At 39.9% G+C, this 19,715-nt stretch overlaps 1 protein-coding gene across 4 annotated transcripts in view; it reads left to right on the forward strand.

Annotated features, from left to right (window-relative positions):
• The window catches only part of dock3 (dedicator of cytokinesis 3), a 557,701-nt gene that overhangs the window by 383,563 nt on the left and 154,423 nt on the right, over window positions 1–19,715 (forward strand). For all 4 annotated transcript variants that reach the window (XM_048254372.1, XM_048254373.1, XM_048254374.1 and 1 more), the window contains 3 exons: window positions 15,365–15,451; window positions 16,377–16,481; window positions 16,656–16,797. In XM_048254372.1, the coding sequence (XP_048110329.1) occupies window positions 15,365–15,451; window positions 16,377–16,481; window positions 16,656–16,797 (334 nt within the window). The remainder of the gene's footprint in view (window positions 1–15,364; window positions 15,452–16,376; window positions 16,482–16,655; window positions 16,798–19,715) is intronic.

Genomic DNA, 19,715 nt, shown 5'->3' on the forward strand with positions numbered 1-19,715 from the left:
GTTAATGATATTTTGTGAGCTCATCTAAAGTGAGGACGTTTTATGCCTTGCAACACATTTACAAATGAGTTATAAAGTTTACACTTGCATTTATTCATTTAGCCGACACTTTCACCCAAAGCGACTTACACATGTCAATGAAATTAAAGGGCAAGGCCACATTGGTGGACGCCGGGGTTTGAACCCCCAACTTTATGGGTTACTGCATGTTAACCTGGCTCCCTTTTCACTACACTACCTCTGCCCAGTGGTATTACAACAGTCAGTTCAAAAATATAATATAGAAATGCGTGTTTACTATGAACAAACTAGGGATCGACCGATATATCGGGCCGATATTTGCGTTTTTTTACGTCTCCCTCCCTGAATGCCTCTTCCATAAAACTGCTTGCCATTTTATTTAGGGAGCTGCAAATAGCTAAGTTGTAGGCTATCCGTATAGTATAAGTAAGTATATATATACTTTTTTGATCCCGTGAGGAAAATTTGGTCTCTGCATTTAACCCAATCGGTGAATTAGTGAAACACAAACAGCACACAGTGAACACACAGTGAGGTGAAGCACACACTAATCCCGGCGCAGTGAGCTGCCTGCTACAACGGGCTTATTTCGGGGAGCAGTGAGGGGTTAGGTGCCTTGCTCAAGGGCACTTCAGCCGCGGCCCACTGGTCGGGGCTCGAACCGGCAACCCTCCGGTTACAAGTCCAGAGTGCTAACCAGTGGGCCACGGCTGCCCCCTATGTATGCATGCTTTAGCGGTAGCTGTTACGAACACTGGTCAATCATATGATTAAGTAATGACGACGTTGTTCCGAGATATTTGTGGGAGTTTTATTCAGCGACCACCTGGCTGAGTTTTGGACGCGTGTGGTGTGTGCGTCTCTCCCCCTCTCCCTTCGAGCGGGGCCGAGTTGCTATCGCAGTGATATCAGAGCTTTAATAATGAGAGACGTGTTATATGTAGTTGAATATTAATTTGTGTTAACGTTTATCATGTACCATACATACCGTGTATGCCTTACTTGTTTAGAGCCGTTTGCTAACGTTATCCTTATCAATCCAGTTCAATGGTGGTTCGTCAGCTACCAAACAGAAGTTTGTGTGTGCGCCTGGTCTGTCTCACTCAGTGGGACACACGCATCACAGCGATATGAGAGTGCTGCGCTACCTGAAGGAGAGATTTTAAAACTTTGAGAGATATGTTTTTATACCTTTTGACGTTGATGCCGTTTGGAGCAGAAACATCTGACACCACGTTATTTTCCTCTGCTGATTTATGTTCTGTGGTTGACAAATCTGGCAGCTTTTTTTAGAAAAATATAGACATAGAAAAATTGAAACCATGCAAATTACAAATCAAGCACTTTATTTCAACAGCTACTTTTCAGGCTTATTGTTTTCTTATATTATTTAAATGTGTTGACAAAGGACATTTTGTGATGACCTGAATTATGTCTTATAATATGTCAGCAAGCAATGCATCATCAAGGCTGTGTTGTAAGATGTTGATGAAATCATTTTGCACAGTTAACCATATTCAGTGCACCCATCCATAAGTTCAATAAATGTTCCTTTTTTAAATTGAGACTTATAACATTTGTTATCATCATTTGTGTAATTATGTGTCATTTGTATGATGTAAATTGAGGGAGCAAAATAAAAGCAGTATTGGCTCAAGAAAATCGGCAGGCTGTATCGGTCATCGGCTAAGGCTGATGGAAAAAAATCGGTATCGGTATCGGCACTAAAAAATCCATATCGGTCGATCCCTAGAACAAACCATTTTTAATTGTGTGTAAACATGATTTACAGATCAGAATTAATCTAGGAATAATGCTTTACAAATGAAGAATACAGCATTTAAATATAGCCACAAGCAGCAATGGCGGGCCCGAGCACCTGCGGGACGCAACCCGTGACATTTCATTATACAACAAAGCACGGACGTGGTGCATGTGTAAAATGTACATATTTGATGTGTGTGCTATATTGATGTGTGTGTGTTATTTTCTGGCACATTTACTTGCTTGGCCAGGTGGGGGCGCAATGCAAGGCCCATTGTGTGTCATCATAATCATAATATATATTAACCTGAGAATTTTCAGATTTCATTTTAAGCAAAGAACATTTCTGATACACTTTTTGGCCAGATGGTGGCGCTATATTAGGCATGTGAATTACACATGTGAATATCATCACAATAATGATGTCCAATATTTTGCAGATCAACCAATAAAGGCATTACCAATTTCTGGCACATTTTCCTGCTTGGCCAGGTGGTGGCACTATGCCAGGCAGGCCCATAGGTCTCTGGATATCATCATAATTATAATATGTATTAACCTGAGAAGTTTCAGACCATTCATTCAACGCATAGAACATTTCTGGCATATTTCCTGTTTGGCCAGATGGTGGCGCTATGCTAGGCATGTGAATTATATGTGTGAATATCATCACAATAATGATATCCAATATTTTATAAAGTTTCAGATCAATCACTTAAGGCATTGTCCATTTCTGGCACATTTCCTACTTGGCCAGGTGGTGGCGCTATGCCAGGCAGGCCCATTGGGTGTCTGGATATCATCATAATCATAATATCTATTAACCTGAGAAGTTTCAGACCATTCATTCAATGCACTGTGACTTAATGACACATTTCCTGTTTATATGGTGAGATATTATAATCATTGACATATTACAACATATCAAAAATCCCTTCACAATTTAAAATCAGCAACATCTTGGCAGCATATTTGCCAAATTTCACATGAATCTGACAAACCGTCTAGGAGGAGTATGTTAAAATTGATCATGTGACATCAGTGTAATTGCCATTCTTTCTGTTGCTAGGTGGTGGCGCTATGCCAAATATGCATTATATGCATGCGAATATCATCACTACCATGGTATTCAAAGACCTGTGAAATTGAAAACATTTCAAGCCATGCATTGTGAATTAAGACACATTTATTGTTTATGTGGAAGGGTATTAAAATGCATAGTTTCGCCGTTTCGTCAAATTACAACATATCAAAAAAAGCTTCACAATTTAGAATCAGAAGCATATTGGCATCATGTATACCAACTTTCACATGAATCGGATCAACCGTCTAGAAGGAGCACGTTAAAATTGATCATGTCCACAATGCACAAAATCTCAATTACCTCACTTCCTGTGGGCATGGCTAATGGCATGTTAATACAAAAGTTGATTGTTTTTGGGAGTTACATACACCCACCAAATTTGATGTGTGTATCTAAAACTTTATGCCAACCACAAGTCACAGTGACATAAGGGGGCGCTATGAAGTTCCTGGGCCAAGCCCAGTGGCAAGGCTTTTCCCCTGTGTATTCACGGTACCTCTTGACGTGTTTGCCAAATTTCATGCGTTTTCACCCATGGGAAGCACCTCTTTTGGCATCACAATTTATCACATTTTAGTCCGCACAAAATCCCAAATACCTCACTTCCTGTTGGGCGTGGCTAATGCATTGTACATATGAAAGTTGTTCATCTTGGGGAGATACACACACCTACCAAATTTGATGTGTCTAGCTGAAAGTATGTGCCAACCACAGCATCAATCACCTAAGGGGGCGCTACTGAGTCCCTGGGCCACGCCCGGGGCCAAGCTCTTGTACCTAACTGCTTTGCGTGACACCTGATGTGTGTGCCAAATTTCAAGACTTTTCACCCATCTTAACCACCTCAAAAAAGGAAAACGCTCTGAGACAAAGTTAAAATCGGAATACGTAATAATAATAAATATAGCCGCAAGCGGCAATGGCGGGCCCAAGCACCTGCCGGCCGCAACCCGTGACATGTCGGAATCCAACAAAGCACCGACGAGGTGCATTTGTGAAATGTACATATTTGATGCGTGTGCTATTTGTTTTTGTATTTTATGTTCTGCCACATGTACTTGCTTGGCCAGGTGGGGACGCAATGCAAGGCAGGCCCATTGGGTGTCATCATAATCATAATATATATTAACCTGAGAAATTTCAGACCATTGATTTTAAGCAAAGAACATTTCTGATACACTTTTTGGTTGGCCAGATGGTGGCGCTATGTTAGGCATGGAAATTACAGTAATGATATCCAACATTTTTGTAAACTTTCAGATCAATCACTTAAGGCATTGTCCATTTTCTGGCCCATTTCCTGCTAACCAGGTGGTGGCGCTATGCCAGGCAGGCCCATTGGGTGTCTGGATATCATCATAATTATAATATCTATTAACCTGAGAAGTTTCAGACCATTTATTCAAAGCATAGAGCATTTCTGGCACATTTCCTGCTTGGCCAGATGGTGGCGCTATGCTAGGCCTGTGAATTACAAATGTGAAAACGCAATAGCTAATAACTAGAAACGCAATTCCCAAGGAATTACCAGTGCATGAAAATGCAAAAGCTGTGATGTAAAATACCATGTATAGTTAAAATAGATAATACAGAGCTGGTTACTGCGGTGATGCTAGGACAGACATGGTGGTTGCATAGCTTAATAAAAGTTGATAGTTTAAAAGTAAACCAGTTTAAAAGTTGAATGTAGATAGGTTTAAAGTTTAAAAGTTGAATATAGATAGTTTAAAAGTTGTTGATATACAGCTAGTTTAATAGATAGTTTAATGATAGTTTAAAAGTAGACCATTGCTAGCAATGCTAACATGCTAACCACGCTACTCAGCTAACTTAACTAGTTTTCTAGCAGTTTTGCTAAACATGCTAACTATGCTAACAATGCTAACTATGTTAACCATGTGACTTAGCTAACCTAGCTAATCATTTTTAGTAGTTATGCTAACTATGTTAACAATGCTAACATGCTAACTATGCCAACCATGTAACTTAGCTAATCATTTTTAGCAGTTTTGCTAAAAATGCTAACTAGCATGCTAACTATGCTAACCATGTTACTTAGCTAACTTAGCTAATCATTTTTAGCAGTTTTGCTAAAAATGCTAACAATGTTAGCAATGCTAACTATGCTAACCATGCTAACTAGCTACAGTAGGTAGGGGTCATAGTTGATGACAAGTAACAGTTACAATGGCTGAACAGTTAAAAAGTTAAGTAGTTTAAAGGGTTAAATTGTTTAATTGTGAAATATTGTAGTGAGGACTTTTATTTTGAAACAGTTTTTGGCAGAGGAAGCAGTTGAACAGGATGTGTAGTCTTAATAGGGCCAGTTTGTATGCTTAAAGCCTGAGACTGGCAGTTGATCCAGGTGGCCTGAACACCTGCCATAGGATTCTAATTGCTTAACGGCCAGATTATGATGTCATAATCGCAATGTTAAGTCTATGGGATTTTTAAAAGTTTTTCTTTAATAGTTTAAAAAGTATAAAAGTTTCAAAGTTGAAAAGTCATACCAACCCAATCTGTTTGAAGACCTACGTTACAAAGTTTGAATGAAGTTTCTAAGTTAAACTGTTCAAGAGAAATTGCGTACGGAAAAAGTGGTAAGCGGAATAATAATAAGAAGAAGTTGCCTAGGAAGAACAGTACAGTGCATTTTCATGCACTGTAATAAGAAGCCTAGGAAGAACAGTACAGTGCATTTTCATGCACTGTAATAATAATAAGAAGAATTTGCCTAGGAAGAACAGTACAGTACATTTGGGTCTCTACAGCTCCTAATAACACTCCAAGCGCGAAAAAAAGCCATCCATCCGTTTTCTGTGAGTCAGTTGAACGATTTTGGTGTCAGGAATCATAGGCTTCTATGAGCCATTTGAATGGCTCCCTTATACTGACGTCAAAATAAGGAAATTTGCATAGAACCACCCTGGCGCCACCCCTTACCTCTCAACCCCCACATAGCCCCACCCACTCGATTAGTTGAAGATCCGCCATTAGTTTGCTGGTTTAACAAGCACGGACACCGAGCGCAATGGCTACAAGCAAGAGCACATGAAGTGTTGTGTTGTTGGCTGCACAGAACAACACAAATCCTTGCACTTTCTCCCAGCCAAAGAGAACAGAAGAACCGAGTGGCTCCATTTCATTTTCGATGGCCATGTTCCAGCAGCAGTCGGCAAAAATCTTGTGTGTGCCAACCACTTCAAGGCAGACTGCTTTGAAAACCTAGGACAGTACACTGAGGGATTAGCCATCAAACTTCGTTTGACAGAGGGATCTGTACCTACTGTCCGTGGCAAGTCACAAGATGAGAGACATGTAAGTACTTTCAAATAATGACTTTTGTGTTTCTATCGCAGTTACGCATGAACTAACGTTAGGTTGTTCGTGTTTTGCCATTTAGCACAAGCTAACGCAAACATTACGGCTAACATTAGCCCTGCATCTGCTTGGAGTGAGCATTTTCTCCATTCCAAATTGCAAATGCAGCACACAGCCGATCGAGTCATATTTGACAATCCCAGTCAATAATATCTGAAAGTAATGATTGTTAAAATGTTGTCTAGACGCTGGACCTCCATTAAATATTGTCATGTTATCCACAATTGAGGCGACCAACAGCTAAAAGCCATTAGTATAAGCTAATGTTAGCTTGTAGCCTCACTTTATAACGTTATCCAGTGTTTGCACATTTCCCCTATAGCTCTATTTCATTTAAGCTGCAAGGGTTTGTCACAATTTGTAGTCGTTTTGTCCTTACTGATGAGGAGTTAGATATGGTCATGTTCTCTACAATGAAGGTGGCCAGTAAGCTCTTAGTCTAGGCTAATGTTTGCTGTTGTAAATAAAGAGAGATATAGTACTGAGGGCCAGATGTACGTACATTTGCGAACGTAACGTTATCAGCCATGGACAAACCGCAGACTGCTAACGCTGACAGACCCAAGTTTCCGCCAGATTTATCAATCGCTCAACTTGGTGTAAACTGCGCCTTTCTCTGCCTCTCTCCGCCCATAAACGCAATTTACTTAACGCCCACAACTGAATGGCAGAGCCTACAAGCCGCAGTTGAATGAAGTTAACTGATGACAACATTAAAAAGAATCAAACGCTTAGCGATCATGAAATAATACCATAGATGATAAGATGTCAACGAAAGCAGGGAGATAATGAAGATCAGTAGTTCTACTCAAACTACTTGTGAACGAGGCTATGGAAAATTGGTCAAATCTAGCAAGTAGGAAAGTTTAAGTGAATGACGGAAAGTGAAAGTAAGACATTCGAAAAGGCCAACGAAAGTTAATGTTGCTTTTGATAGTAGCCTACAAAGACTTGCAAAACTGGTGCTCTAAATAGCGATTCTGTTGTCTTTGAAAGGTTCTCTTATTGAAGCATTGAACTTCAATTTGGATTAACACCTGCTTTTACAAGGCGCAAGTATTTAGGCGCAGAATAGACGGCGCTTTCAGGAGCAGTCTTTGTACATACCGCTGAATACATAATTAGGCTCTTTACTCTTCCCCTCCCATCTTTTACGCTAAACTCCCACTTTCCCCTGGATCCTCCCATGAATGCATATGCATGACATGACAATCGCAATCAACCACTTTCAGCTCCCGCGACAGGCAGTTTGCGCTTTTACATCATTGCGGCCTGTTTGTACATACCTCGCAATGATTTTACATGCACGTTGCGAAACAAATACGCCTGAAGTGGGCGCAAAAGTGTTAGTACATCTGGCCCTGACAGTGCAAGAAGTTGTAGCCTCAGTTTTTAGCTCAAAGTAAACGTGCATATTATGTGCATGCCATTATTTTCATATTTGGTTTTCTCTTTACTGCGCAAGACTCTACCTGGCTGCTCTGCATTACAATGAGGATGCTGCACGAGACCAGGCCACCTTATCCTCTGGGGACCCTCTCTACAGGATGCATTTCCCAAAGTACAGGAAGGGAGAGTGCAGGGTGAAACCCATCAAAACCGAGACAACATTCCGTAAGTTACATAATTTTTTATTTATCAACAATAAAAGATCTGTTCATTTTGCATGCTATTGCACTATGGTGTCTTTACAATGAACAAAACAATAAATAAATGTACAATGAAATACTTTACAAACTATGTACATAGTTACGAAGTGTGAAATATTGCACAGGGTATGTGGAAGACTTGATGGGCTTCATCATGGGTGAGGTCTTTGTGGACCAAGAAGCATACAGGGAGGAACTCCTGAAAATAAGCATTCCTCCGGACCTGTCCTCAGAGTTTGAGCACCCAGAGAAGGAGGAGGTGATCGCCAACTATGTGTCTCGCTTCAATCCAGGGGAGGCAGTTTAAAGCCCACGTATTGTCCTTGGCTGTCAGGAAACTCCCGAACGAAACACGCTGGACGGGATGACGACCCTTATTCTGCATCCAAGGAATCCCCAACACCAACTGACAAAGCTCCTGTAGGCAAGCTATCTGTAACGGCTAAAAAAACAACAAAAAACATTGCAGTAGTTAGCAGGTTACATAATCTGTCAGTTCTGTCAAAAGTGCAAAGTGCACAAAGTGCAATTGTCATATTGCATATGTCATGTTTTGTTTCTGTTTTGTGTAATAAATATATTGTAATGTCTTAAATGTGTCACGAGTGTATGTTTGATACCTGCTGAATTTGCAGACAATAGCCATACATAAAAAGAAAGAAAACAACAATTGGGGCATGTGTTGGTGTGTAAGGCCATTAGTGACCTCTAGCCTGACGAGCCAGACCCACATTAAAATGTAGGGTCTGGGCACTCATCGTTCGCAGTGCGAGGGGCGGGATAATCAGTTGTCTTTCAAATTCCCTCTGCACGCAATAGGACAGAGGCAGCGCTATGAGTCCCATGCGTTTCCCACCAGCGGAGCTAGTTGGCTAGTTTAAACGTTTGCCAACTTAATAAAAGCTTAACTCGTGTCACACTGTTCGCCAGCAGCAACATCCATCTTATTTGTTTTCAAGTAGCAGGGAATTCAAGCCAAACCGTTGCAACTCTGCAACGTTAAGCCCACCTAACGACTCTATACACGATTTCATTGGCCTGATTAAGTTTCGATTTCTGGAGCTCACAAGCCAACGGAGAGTTGCTAGACTAGCCCTGGCAGCGTCTAGATTTCTAGGCTAACTAACATCTGCTTTTGCTGATAAAAACGGTAGCCTGTCACTTCTCATAAACACTGGGAAAAACTAATAAGTAGCTTAATAAATAACACATACTGCTCTATTCCCCGTAGACGTAAGGCCCCATGGTCAGCTCTGTATATGTTTAGTGCATTCTGAAGAGAATAAACATTCAGGCACACCGGGTATAAACCCGTCTGCTGCAGACGTTGTGTGATCTATAAGGGTAAGGTAAGGTGAGTGCTATGCTAGCACAGTCCCTAGCATTATTCGTAAATGAGTGAGTATATGGCAGCATACTCGCTAGCTCATTTGTAAATAAGTTAGTAACACAGTAACATATTTGCAGCCTTTTCTGTAGCTTAGAAAAGTTACCTGTGTAATCTCCTGGCAGCATATACTCTGCCTCAGTTGGCATTGCCCAACAATTTCCACAAGCACAAGCAATAATAATAAAAGCTAATCAAGTGCTGTGAATCTGGTGAAGTTTCAAATACAAGCAAATGTTAAATATTGTAAAAAGACTGGCTTTGTGACGAAAAATTACATTACGTTTACTTCGTAACAGGCTGAACAGGGTAAAGGCTAATAGCCAAGACTAATTTGGCACATAGGAGAGATAGCAAATACATTGATTTAAAAAGTTAACAAACCATTTAGAAACTGCTTGCAGCATTCGTGAAGGTGTTTCTGCAGGTGGCTCCTCTTCATCTTGATCTGGGTCCGACTCTGGGTCGAAAATGTTGGGCTAGAGTGCGCCTCTGTATTCCGTCATTTTCACCCAAGCAGTGGAGGTTTTCACGTGAAGAAAACAAACAGCGTAAACTTCTGACAAGTGGGGCGTGGCCAGCAGTAGCTTATTTGCATAAAAGTGACAGAGTCCTTAAATGGCTCATTCTGAAAGGGACTGAAGCTGGCAAGAATAGAGGCTGCAGAGATCTCCTTATGTGAGATTGATTTTGTGCAAAAAACTTTATGAACATGTTTTGTATACCCCATAGACCTATTCTAACTTGTTTAAAAAGAGGTATAATATGTCTCCTTTAATAACAGTGTGTAGTAGAAGAAAACAGAAACTCTTGCATAGTTGTAGGGGTTTCTATCTGGGCCAAGGTAGTGTAGTGGATAAGGAGCTGGACTAGCATGCAGTAGCCTGAAAAGTTGGGTGTTCGATTCCTGACTTTCATTGTTATGTCAATGGCCTTTAATTTAATTGACATGTGTATGTCTTGTCTGCTAAATGAATGAATGTGAATGTAATCTTTACAACTCATTTGAAAATGTGTTGCAAGGCATAGAAAGTCCTCACTTTAGATAAGCTCACAAAATATCATTAACTAACCACTTGTAACCCCTGAGTTAATCATGAATTAAGCTTATAGTAGGATGGTTATAATCTCTAGAATCTTCGTCAAACAATTAATGTTCCGAGCTGAATTCCGCATTGCTTAGACCTTTATTAGGCAAATTAGCACCCGGCCATCATCCTTATCAGCAGACTGTTTGTAGGGCTCTCCTACTTAGCTGTAGCTTTAACGTTAACGTTACAGTGCAACTCTTGTAGGTTGTGCTGCTGCTCTGATTACTCAAAAGTGAATGTGGAACTACAGTAGGCTATCCTACAGTGTTTGCCAAACGTATTTATGAGAAAGTGTCTCAACAGAAAATGATAAGAAAATGTCTCAGCACACCACCATGATATTAAACATAAGAGTCAGAAAATGTATTGCCCTGTGCTGCTACTACTGCTTGTTGCCTATTTCATAATGTCTGATGGCCACACCATTGATTTCACCAATAATGTCCACAAAACACAGATATATAAATAGTCAGACTAACTAGCAGGGCAGGAAACCAAGGCAAATGATAATTTTCACATAGATGCCGATCCAGACAGCTTCGCCAAAGCCACATCAACTCACACACAACTTCAAGCTAGCATACAATCTAGTAGTAACCAAGCACTGTGGTTTGCAAGCAGCACAAAAAGGCCAGATTACAAGCATGTATTACAAGTCTATGTTATCAAATAAACATGAAACAAAACTTACCAATTCCTGCATAGACTACTGACCAGCTACGTTTAAAGCTAGCTGACATTATGTGCATCTTGCTCATGTAGTCCAGTTGACACTGTAACGTTACATGATATAATTTTGCTTAATGAAGGCTTATCAATATATATTTTTTAAACAAAAACGGTCAATATACTGTCCATAGCTATAACCATAGCCATGTCAGTGTGACATGTACTTTTCCAGTGAATGTCAGTCTGACTGACAGAAGATGCTCACGAAGTTCCTCAAGTCAAATAGATAGCGTCAAAATCCGTGATGAACGGACCTGCCTTCCTCGCCATAATAGGTTGATTTGATTGGTTAATCAGTCAGATGTAGCCATCAATCAACCCGAATCCAAACATATGATTTTTTGACCCTGAAGAGATGCCAGGATGGATGGGCATGACTTTAAAGGCGTCTGTGATGTCTGCTTTTGCTAACCACGCTCCTTGGGCTGCTATTTTAATCACATGAATCGTGTTATCGATGGATGCGTAGTAGGCTATAGCGAGAATGGCTGCTGGGGAATGCACTCATTAACGCTGGCTATGGTATCGGAGTGATGAGAGGACATATCGAAAATGCAAGTCGCTTCTTGCCTGAGTACTTGCAGGTCGCTACTCCTAGAGAGTTGATCCTGAAGGTAGAGAAGGGAGGAGAACTAAAGGGGCCAATGGCATAATTTTTATTCACTTCTTTAGCCAGTAAGTTTAAAACAGCATCGGGTTCAGTGAGAGCAGACTGAAGGTTCTTGGCAATAAATGATTTGCGAAATGTGGACATAGCACTCACCCGAAATCTCTGGGAAAGGCCTGTGATCAAATAATTAGCAAATGAGGGGTCTGGATGAGAGGACAGAAGGTGTGAGAGGACTGGTACGTTAATGGGGGTTGATGGATGTCTGCTTAGAATTTCTTAGGTAGACTGATTTCGGGTGGGGTTCTTTGCAGAAACTACAAACATGCAAAAAACGACAATCACGAAAAGAACACACAGCTTTGTTGAAGTTATTACACAGACTTCCCCCATTAAATTGTATGAAGGGGCGACCTTGCCTGTTACGCCCACTGCTTACAGGATCGGAGCTGGGGAGAGCAGACGATGGCGTTTGGTCGTATGTATTGCAGCAGAATGCAGCGGTGTGGCTATGGGCACTACATATGAGGCAGGTTATCGTGCGGTGCCCACCGAACTGACGCACCAAAAGTTCAAAGTCTGTCACGGCCCAATTCAACCTGCTGTTATTGCTTAGGTACCGAAAACGCAGTGATTCCTTGTGAATCTGCGTGAATCCGCCTGATGTGGGCCTTAACAAGGGAAGACATGCGATTGGATAAAAATGTATCGCACGCCCTCACTATTTCTTGTCAATCTGTCAATCAAATATAGCGGACAGCGGTAGGATATGGTAGTAGCCTAGTCAAGAACGATCGGGAAGGAGAAGAAGAAGCGAATAATAAATGGTAAAGTAAAATGTTATATTAAAGACACTATTATTTTTCATTCGTTTGAAAATAGTTAGGCCTTCAGAGAAGACCTTGAAGGCCCTGACGGTCCGCCAATGATGTATCCTCACCCTAACTAATCATTAGTGCATGTGTATATTATTGCATCATTTATTAAGTATTAACAATAATTCATAAACATATTTTAGATATAGGCTTATTTATTATGAACAAACCATTTATAACGGTGTGTACAAATACTTTATTTATGAGAATTAACATAGGAACAATGCTTTACAAATGATGAACAAAGCATTTTGTAATAGTTTGCAACTGGTTTATAATAAGAAAATAATTTAATTATAAGTGGTTGTTTCATTACTTATTAAGTATAAATCATCTACTTACAAACATATTTTTTGGATAGGCTTATTCACTATGAACAAACATTTATACTTGTGTGAACAAATGCTTTACTGATGATAAATTATGTATGAACAAGAAATTACTAATGATGAACAAACCATTAACTTATTAATAAGTAACAAAGGCTTAATAAATTATGAATTGTGTGTAGTTATTATAAAGTGTTACCACACTTTTTGTGCTTTACAATGTGTTTCTATGATGTCATTATTAGTATAAGTATAATACTCTTTTGATCCCGTGAGGGAAATTTGGTCTCTAAAATTGGCATTTATCCCAATCCGTGAATTAATGAAACACACTCAGCACATAGTGAACACACAGTGAGGTGAAGCACACACTAATCCCGACGCAGTGAGCTGCCCGCTACAGCGGTGCTCCGGGAGCAGTGAGGGGTTAGGTGCCTTGCTCAAGGGCACTTCAGCCGTTCCTACTGGTCGGGGTTCGAACCAGCCCTCCGGTTACAAGTCCGAAGCGCTAACCAGTAGGCCAAAATGAAGCACAAAGAGAAGCTGTTACCATCAGTTAGTCTGTATTTCAACCTTTATCTGTCCTCCCCACAATTGATTTAGCCTCTTCAGAGTACAGTAAGACATACCATCTTGTTTTAATGGTAAAACATCTTATTTTTGTTACATGACCATTATATCTGTGTACTTTTGGGTCAGATGTCAAACCGGGAAATTAAAACATCCTACTCTTTAAAAATTCTACTTATTACTGCAACTTGCAACTACAACTTCAGCAAATGCAACAAGGTGACAAGGTGATAAATAGATTCTGTTTTTCTTTTCACTGAGGAGAACACAACACTGTCTATCTTCCACACACTATATCTACAATAGACATTAGGTGAAAAGTAATATTCATCTTGACACATTTATATTTTGTGTTTTTTGATGTTGAATTTTGAAGGTATTGTTGAAAAACAATGTGTGTTACACTCAAACATATTAACTATGATGTGTACCATTTTAAAGGGCTAGTTCTCCTGATTACAATGGTGGGTTTATCTTATTCATGCCATGTAGCATGGCCACACATATATGAGTATGAAAAAATGGACTATTTGGCGCGGTCTGCAAAGGGTTAACTGGTAAAAGTCCGGTAATTACCGAACTAACTAGTGATTAGCAGTTACAACTTCTTAGAAGTTTCACCTTCAATTTGCCTATTGCGCAGAGAGAGGTGTTGAGAATGTGTTGCTAATCCTTGATTATTAACATCTATGAGCACTTTGAGCCCGTAAGAGCATGTAGATTGTGTTCATTGATTTCAGCAGTGCTTTCAATACAATCAAACCCCATCTAATGGTGAAAAAATTGGTGCATCTTTGAGTAAATCCCCAACTGATTTTATGAATTTATGACTTCTTGACTGACCGCAGTCAGCAAGTCAGATTTAACTCATGTATATCATCCTTTAAAAAACAAACACAGGGGTACCACAAAGGTGTGTTCTGTCCCCCATCCTATACACATTATACACTAACAACTGTCAAGCGTCCTCCTCACCTCACACTTCATTTTAAGTCTTATATTTCATCTGTGGATGATTTTGAGAGGGAGTTACAAGATGGAATAATAGTTCCCTCCTCTAAGATTGATAGTGAATGAGTAGAGCGGGTCTCATCCTACAAATGCCTGGGAGTTGAAATTGAAATTGAAATTTTCAATCAATGCGCCCTGAACAAAACTAAGAAAATGCAGCAGCGGATATTTTACCTAAGAAAACAAAATTATTTTAAATTAGACAGACACATTCTTGTAATGTTTTATAAAAGTCTTCTTCAGAGTTTTCTGTGCTTTGGCCTTATCTGTATGTTTGGTAGCATGCATGTTAAGGATAAAAAAGACTGCAGCACATGATCAAGATGACCAGCAAGATCATTGGAGTTGACTAGGTGTCGGAAGCTCAGCTATTTGATTTGTCTGTGGTGTCTATGTCTGTAGAGATAATACTGTGACAAGATGTGCAATGACCACATGAATTTCCCCTTGTGGGAAAATAAAGTTCACCTTGACCTTGAGGTGGTTGAGGGACTAAGCTTAAACTTAAAGATTTTATCAGCGATTTCACTCACTAAGCACATCACCATTTAGTGACAAATTATTTTCATTGATCACTGGTAACATGGGTGTGGCCTTGGTAGTGTAGTGGTTAAGGAGCTGGGCTAGCATGCAGTAGCCTGAAAGTTGTCGGTTCAATTCCTGGCTTCCACCGCTCCGGGGACAATGCGATCCCTTGTAATATAGCTGACATATGTAAGTCACTTTGGTCAAGAAGTGTCTGCTAAATGTAATGTAATGTAATGTAATATAATGTAATATCACAACACCTCTTATTATGTGACTCTAGACATGTTGAACATAAGTCACTTGTGCACATTTGTGTGTATGTGTTTTTATACCTACAGTGTTGGGAGTATGGTATTCCTCTGTGCAGAGAGTTGGGCTTCCAATACGAATTACTGTATGACTATCAGAGCCTTAGCTGGATACGGGTGAGCAATTTGCACATTTGCACACATCTAAAAAGAATAAAGACTTTTTGAGCACAAACCACACAAACAACTATCCAAAAGTATATGTACAATTTTGAAACAAAATAATTAGTTAGTATTGGATGTATTTTATGATTTTTTTAAGCTACTGTTAAAAAAGGTGGTGTATGTAGAATTTACCCATTGTTATATATTGCACTTGATGAACAATATGCTATGGTAAATTTGAAATGATTTGCAGGGGTTGTATAAACCAACTCCGAACTGTTTATTATGTAGCGGGTAATGGATGATACAGCATTTAGAAAGCAGAAGTTAATGCATGTTCAAGGTGGTGATGCAAGTCAAGGCATTAACCTGCTACCCGAGTCCATTTTACCTCTGTTGCCACATTTTTGTTATGTTAATGTGCTGATGTAATTCCCACATTTCCATCTCTTGTTTGTAGAACTACTTCTTTTCGCAACACATAGACTAATTTCTCAACAAATGGATTTTTGCTATAACCCTAGCTGATAGTCCCATAACTCTCCTTGCCAAGCTAGCATTTGTTTCTGTTGAGCCTTAGTTTGTGTCATTTTAGTCCTTAATTTGTCTTCATTTAGTCTTAAATGTCATGTTCCTAAATTAAGGCCTTAAAAAGTCTTAAATTCTATTGCCCAAGTCTTAATTTTTTAAACAAAGGTCTTACATTTCATTATACTAGCCTGCAATGCAAGGTGAAATGGGGGGAAAAAACAACAATGTGAAAATTCAACAGGGGATTTGCGTAACATTGGTATAAAAGAAAAATAAATTGTTATTACTTAGAGTACATCTATCAACTACCTGTCATCATCTATCAAACCTATTAAGTGTTTCTGAAGAATTTGTACCTCAGTATCAACTATGCCACCTTTGTAAAGCAATGATGTGTTCCACTCAGAAAATGGAAGCTGCATTCTATGACAACATCATCGAACAGCAAAGGCTGGAACCTGAGTTCTTCAGGGTTGGTTTTTATGGACGCAAGTTCCCTTTTTTCCTCAGAGTAAGCCTGTTTCGTATTTGATTAAAGTAGTTTTTTAATTGAATCCATTGTCATTTGTTATGGATAGTTAATTGGCTGTTATTAGTATTGTGTTACCCTACACTTTATGCATATTTTGAATGAGGCCATGTTTAGCGTTGGTCTATGTTCCTAATATTCCCTGTCCTTTTCCAGAACAAGGAGTTTGTTTGTAGGGGTCATGATTATGAAAGACTAGAGGCCTTTCAGCAAAGGATGCTGGGAGAGTTTCCACAAGCTATTGCTATGCAGCACCCAAATCTACCTGAAGAGGCTATTCTACAGTGTGATGCTCAGTGTATCCTTTTAAGGTTTGATCAGTTTGGTGGAAATGTAGTTTATGCTACAAGGAAGAAAGTGCTAGAAATGTATATACAAAAACTGTGGAGAAACTATGACCTTAGATGGCAGAAAGTTGAAATGTGAATTGTAACATAACCTAATTGAGGATAGCACATTTACATACAAATAGAGATATCCCTGTTTGCAAAATAACCCTTCAAGTATGTTTTGTAATTAAGACTTTGCAACCATTTTTATCCATGGCAAAGTGATGTTCCTTTTCCGTGTTAAAGAGTTGAAACTAGGCTGACTGTATTCAGTGCAACAATGCTAGCCACTGCACCATTAGGCAATGCTTTTCAGAAGCAGAAGGTTCATTTTTGGATGCCCATTTATTTAAAATATAATACTTTTAAAACTCTCTCAAACAAAAAGATGCGTCAGTCGGACTGATACAAGTGCACAGCATAAAATATTGGGCCCTAATTTGAATAATGGGCAAACTAAGTGCAAAGGATTAAGTGTAAAAATAAACAATTTCAGTTTACTGATTTAACACCAGCAAGACCTCAACTGCAAATATTAATGAGTCAGCTAAATCTGCCCACATGCCACACAATAGTAGTGTCAGGTAGCTTAGCAACATGCTGGACAAAAGTGTAAAATATTTTGGGGTATCTCAATGGATCCTAAATATTCAAACTGACTGTCCCACTGTATTTCAGCATTATTTTAACAGTTTAGGGTCATTTTAGGTGAGCAGTTAGTTAACCCATAGAACCCTAAGCTGTTTTTAGGGCATTTTCACTACCTTTATTCATAAGGATTTATTCTGGTCATTGTAAGTGCCACACACACATATTCAGCAGAGTCTAGGCTATTCAGATGTGCCATAATTTCATGTATTAGTAATAGCATTGATTTTATTTTGATTTTTAAAGAATTAAAATATAAAAAGCGCATTATAGAAATTCTTATATTTCGACATGTATCTCACCACAGCAAGCTCATAGCTCTACGTGCATTTCATGTGTGTGTAGGGCAGACTGTCCTGAATCAGGCAATATAATTGCCATGTTGGAGGGATACTCTGGGGCTGAGCAATTTAAGAAATATGTGGTGTGTGATTTACGAAAATAAATGCCATTTTTTATTTAGTGATGAAAAATTACCTTTCTGCGATCCATATCTGTGATACGAACTGATCTGACCTGACTTGACCCGAGTTTGCGTGTTAACCAGCGTGTGGCTATGGTGTAGGCACTCATAATGATTCTCAACTTATTACTGCATTGCCACGAACAAGGTAAAGGCAAAAAGGTGTTTTTTTGTTGAACAAATTGGGATGCAATGTGAGCCTTGAATTGGATGCCATGCAGGAATTTGCTAGGACCTCAAAACCGGATTATGAACATGCTTTGCCATAGAGAAACACACGATAGCGTTGGATTATAAACATGCTTTGCCACAAAAACAGACAAAAACGTGGGCTAAGTCCAGCTATATGAAGTTATTATTTTGCTGTTACTTCGTCTGTTTTATAACCCAGAAGGATGTACTTGGTATCAAATGATAGCTCTGTGTCTCCTCTCTCATCTGACATGCGTGGCATATCTATCCGATCACGGGTCCGCGAGTAATTCAAACGAGAGTAATTGGTGTGCAGCATTGGCTTGTGTACATGACGTTATTATTTTGCAGTCATATCGTCTGTTTTTTAACCCAGAAGGATGTACTTGGTATCAAATGATAGCTCTGTGTCTCCTCTCTCATCTGACATGCGTGGCATATCTATCCGATCACGGGTCCGCGAGTAATTCAAACGAGAGTAATTGGTGTGCAGCATTGGCTTGTGTACATGACGTTATTATTTTGCAGTCATATCGTCTGTTTTTATAAGCCAGAATGATCGATATTCATGGTACCAATGGATAGCCCTGTGTCTCCTCTTTCATTTGATATGCTTGCCATATCTATGCGATCACGGGTTCGCGAGTAATTCAAACAAGAGTAATGGGTGCGCAGGTGAATGCAGAGAAGAAGAGCAATTTGATTTAATTTCATGATTTTTTTAAATTTTCATACTTGATCGTACAGACGTGTAGTCTCGTTGGAAAGCCCCACTTCTGCTCTGTCACGCAATAAAGGTTTCATCTCGCTGCGATGAACGGTTCCGGAGCAATGTAACAGAGAAGAAAGGGTGTGTTTTTTGACGCACTTTGCGTCAATCGGGTTCTAAGGGTTAAAGGAGCTATGTGTACTGTAGTGCTCGTTCAAGCGCCAGTCCTAGGTTATGCCGATTTCAGTCCTCCCTTTATCTTGCAAGCCATGCAGGATTGGGGGCAGTTCTGTGACAGGAGAAGGATGGGTTACGGCGAACTATAGCCTTTGCTAGCCGGGCCAAGTGAGAGGAACATGTCAAATTATAGTGCCATTAAACTCAAACTCCTTGCAGTCAAGTGGGCAATCACAAAAAAAAAAGTATTTACTGGGCAACAAGTTCACCGTGTACACTGACAACAATCCCCTCCAATACCTGCAGTCAGCGAAACTGGGCGCTCTGGAACAGTGTTGAGTTTCTCATCTTGCCCTCTTTGATTACATCAAATATCGTCCTGGGACAGCTAATTGCAATGCCGATGCCCTTTCTAGGCTTCCCACAAGCCCCACTAACACTTTGCAATCTGTGTCACACGGCCTGGATGTCCCCCTGCCGATTGCCATAGCCAACATGTAAGCCTCGAGTTCACCTATCCAAGACTCTTGGATGACAGAATCTTGTATGGTGGACACCATCCCTGGTCGAACCAAAAGAGACCTGAAAGTCCTGCAAGGGACTGATCCCTGTATATCCAGATACCTGTGGTTTTGGCGACAGGGACGGCCATTACCCGTTAAGACAAGTGGAGTGAACCAAGGGAAGTCCAGCAGCTG

This window comes from Alosa alosa, chromosome 10 (genome assembly GCF_017589495.1).
Source record: "Alosa alosa isolate M-15738 ecotype Scorff River chromosome 10, AALO_Geno_1.1, whole genome shotgun sequence".
Classification (NCBI taxonomy): Eukaryota; Metazoa; Chordata; class Actinopteri; order Clupeiformes; family Clupeidae; genus Alosa; species Alosa alosa.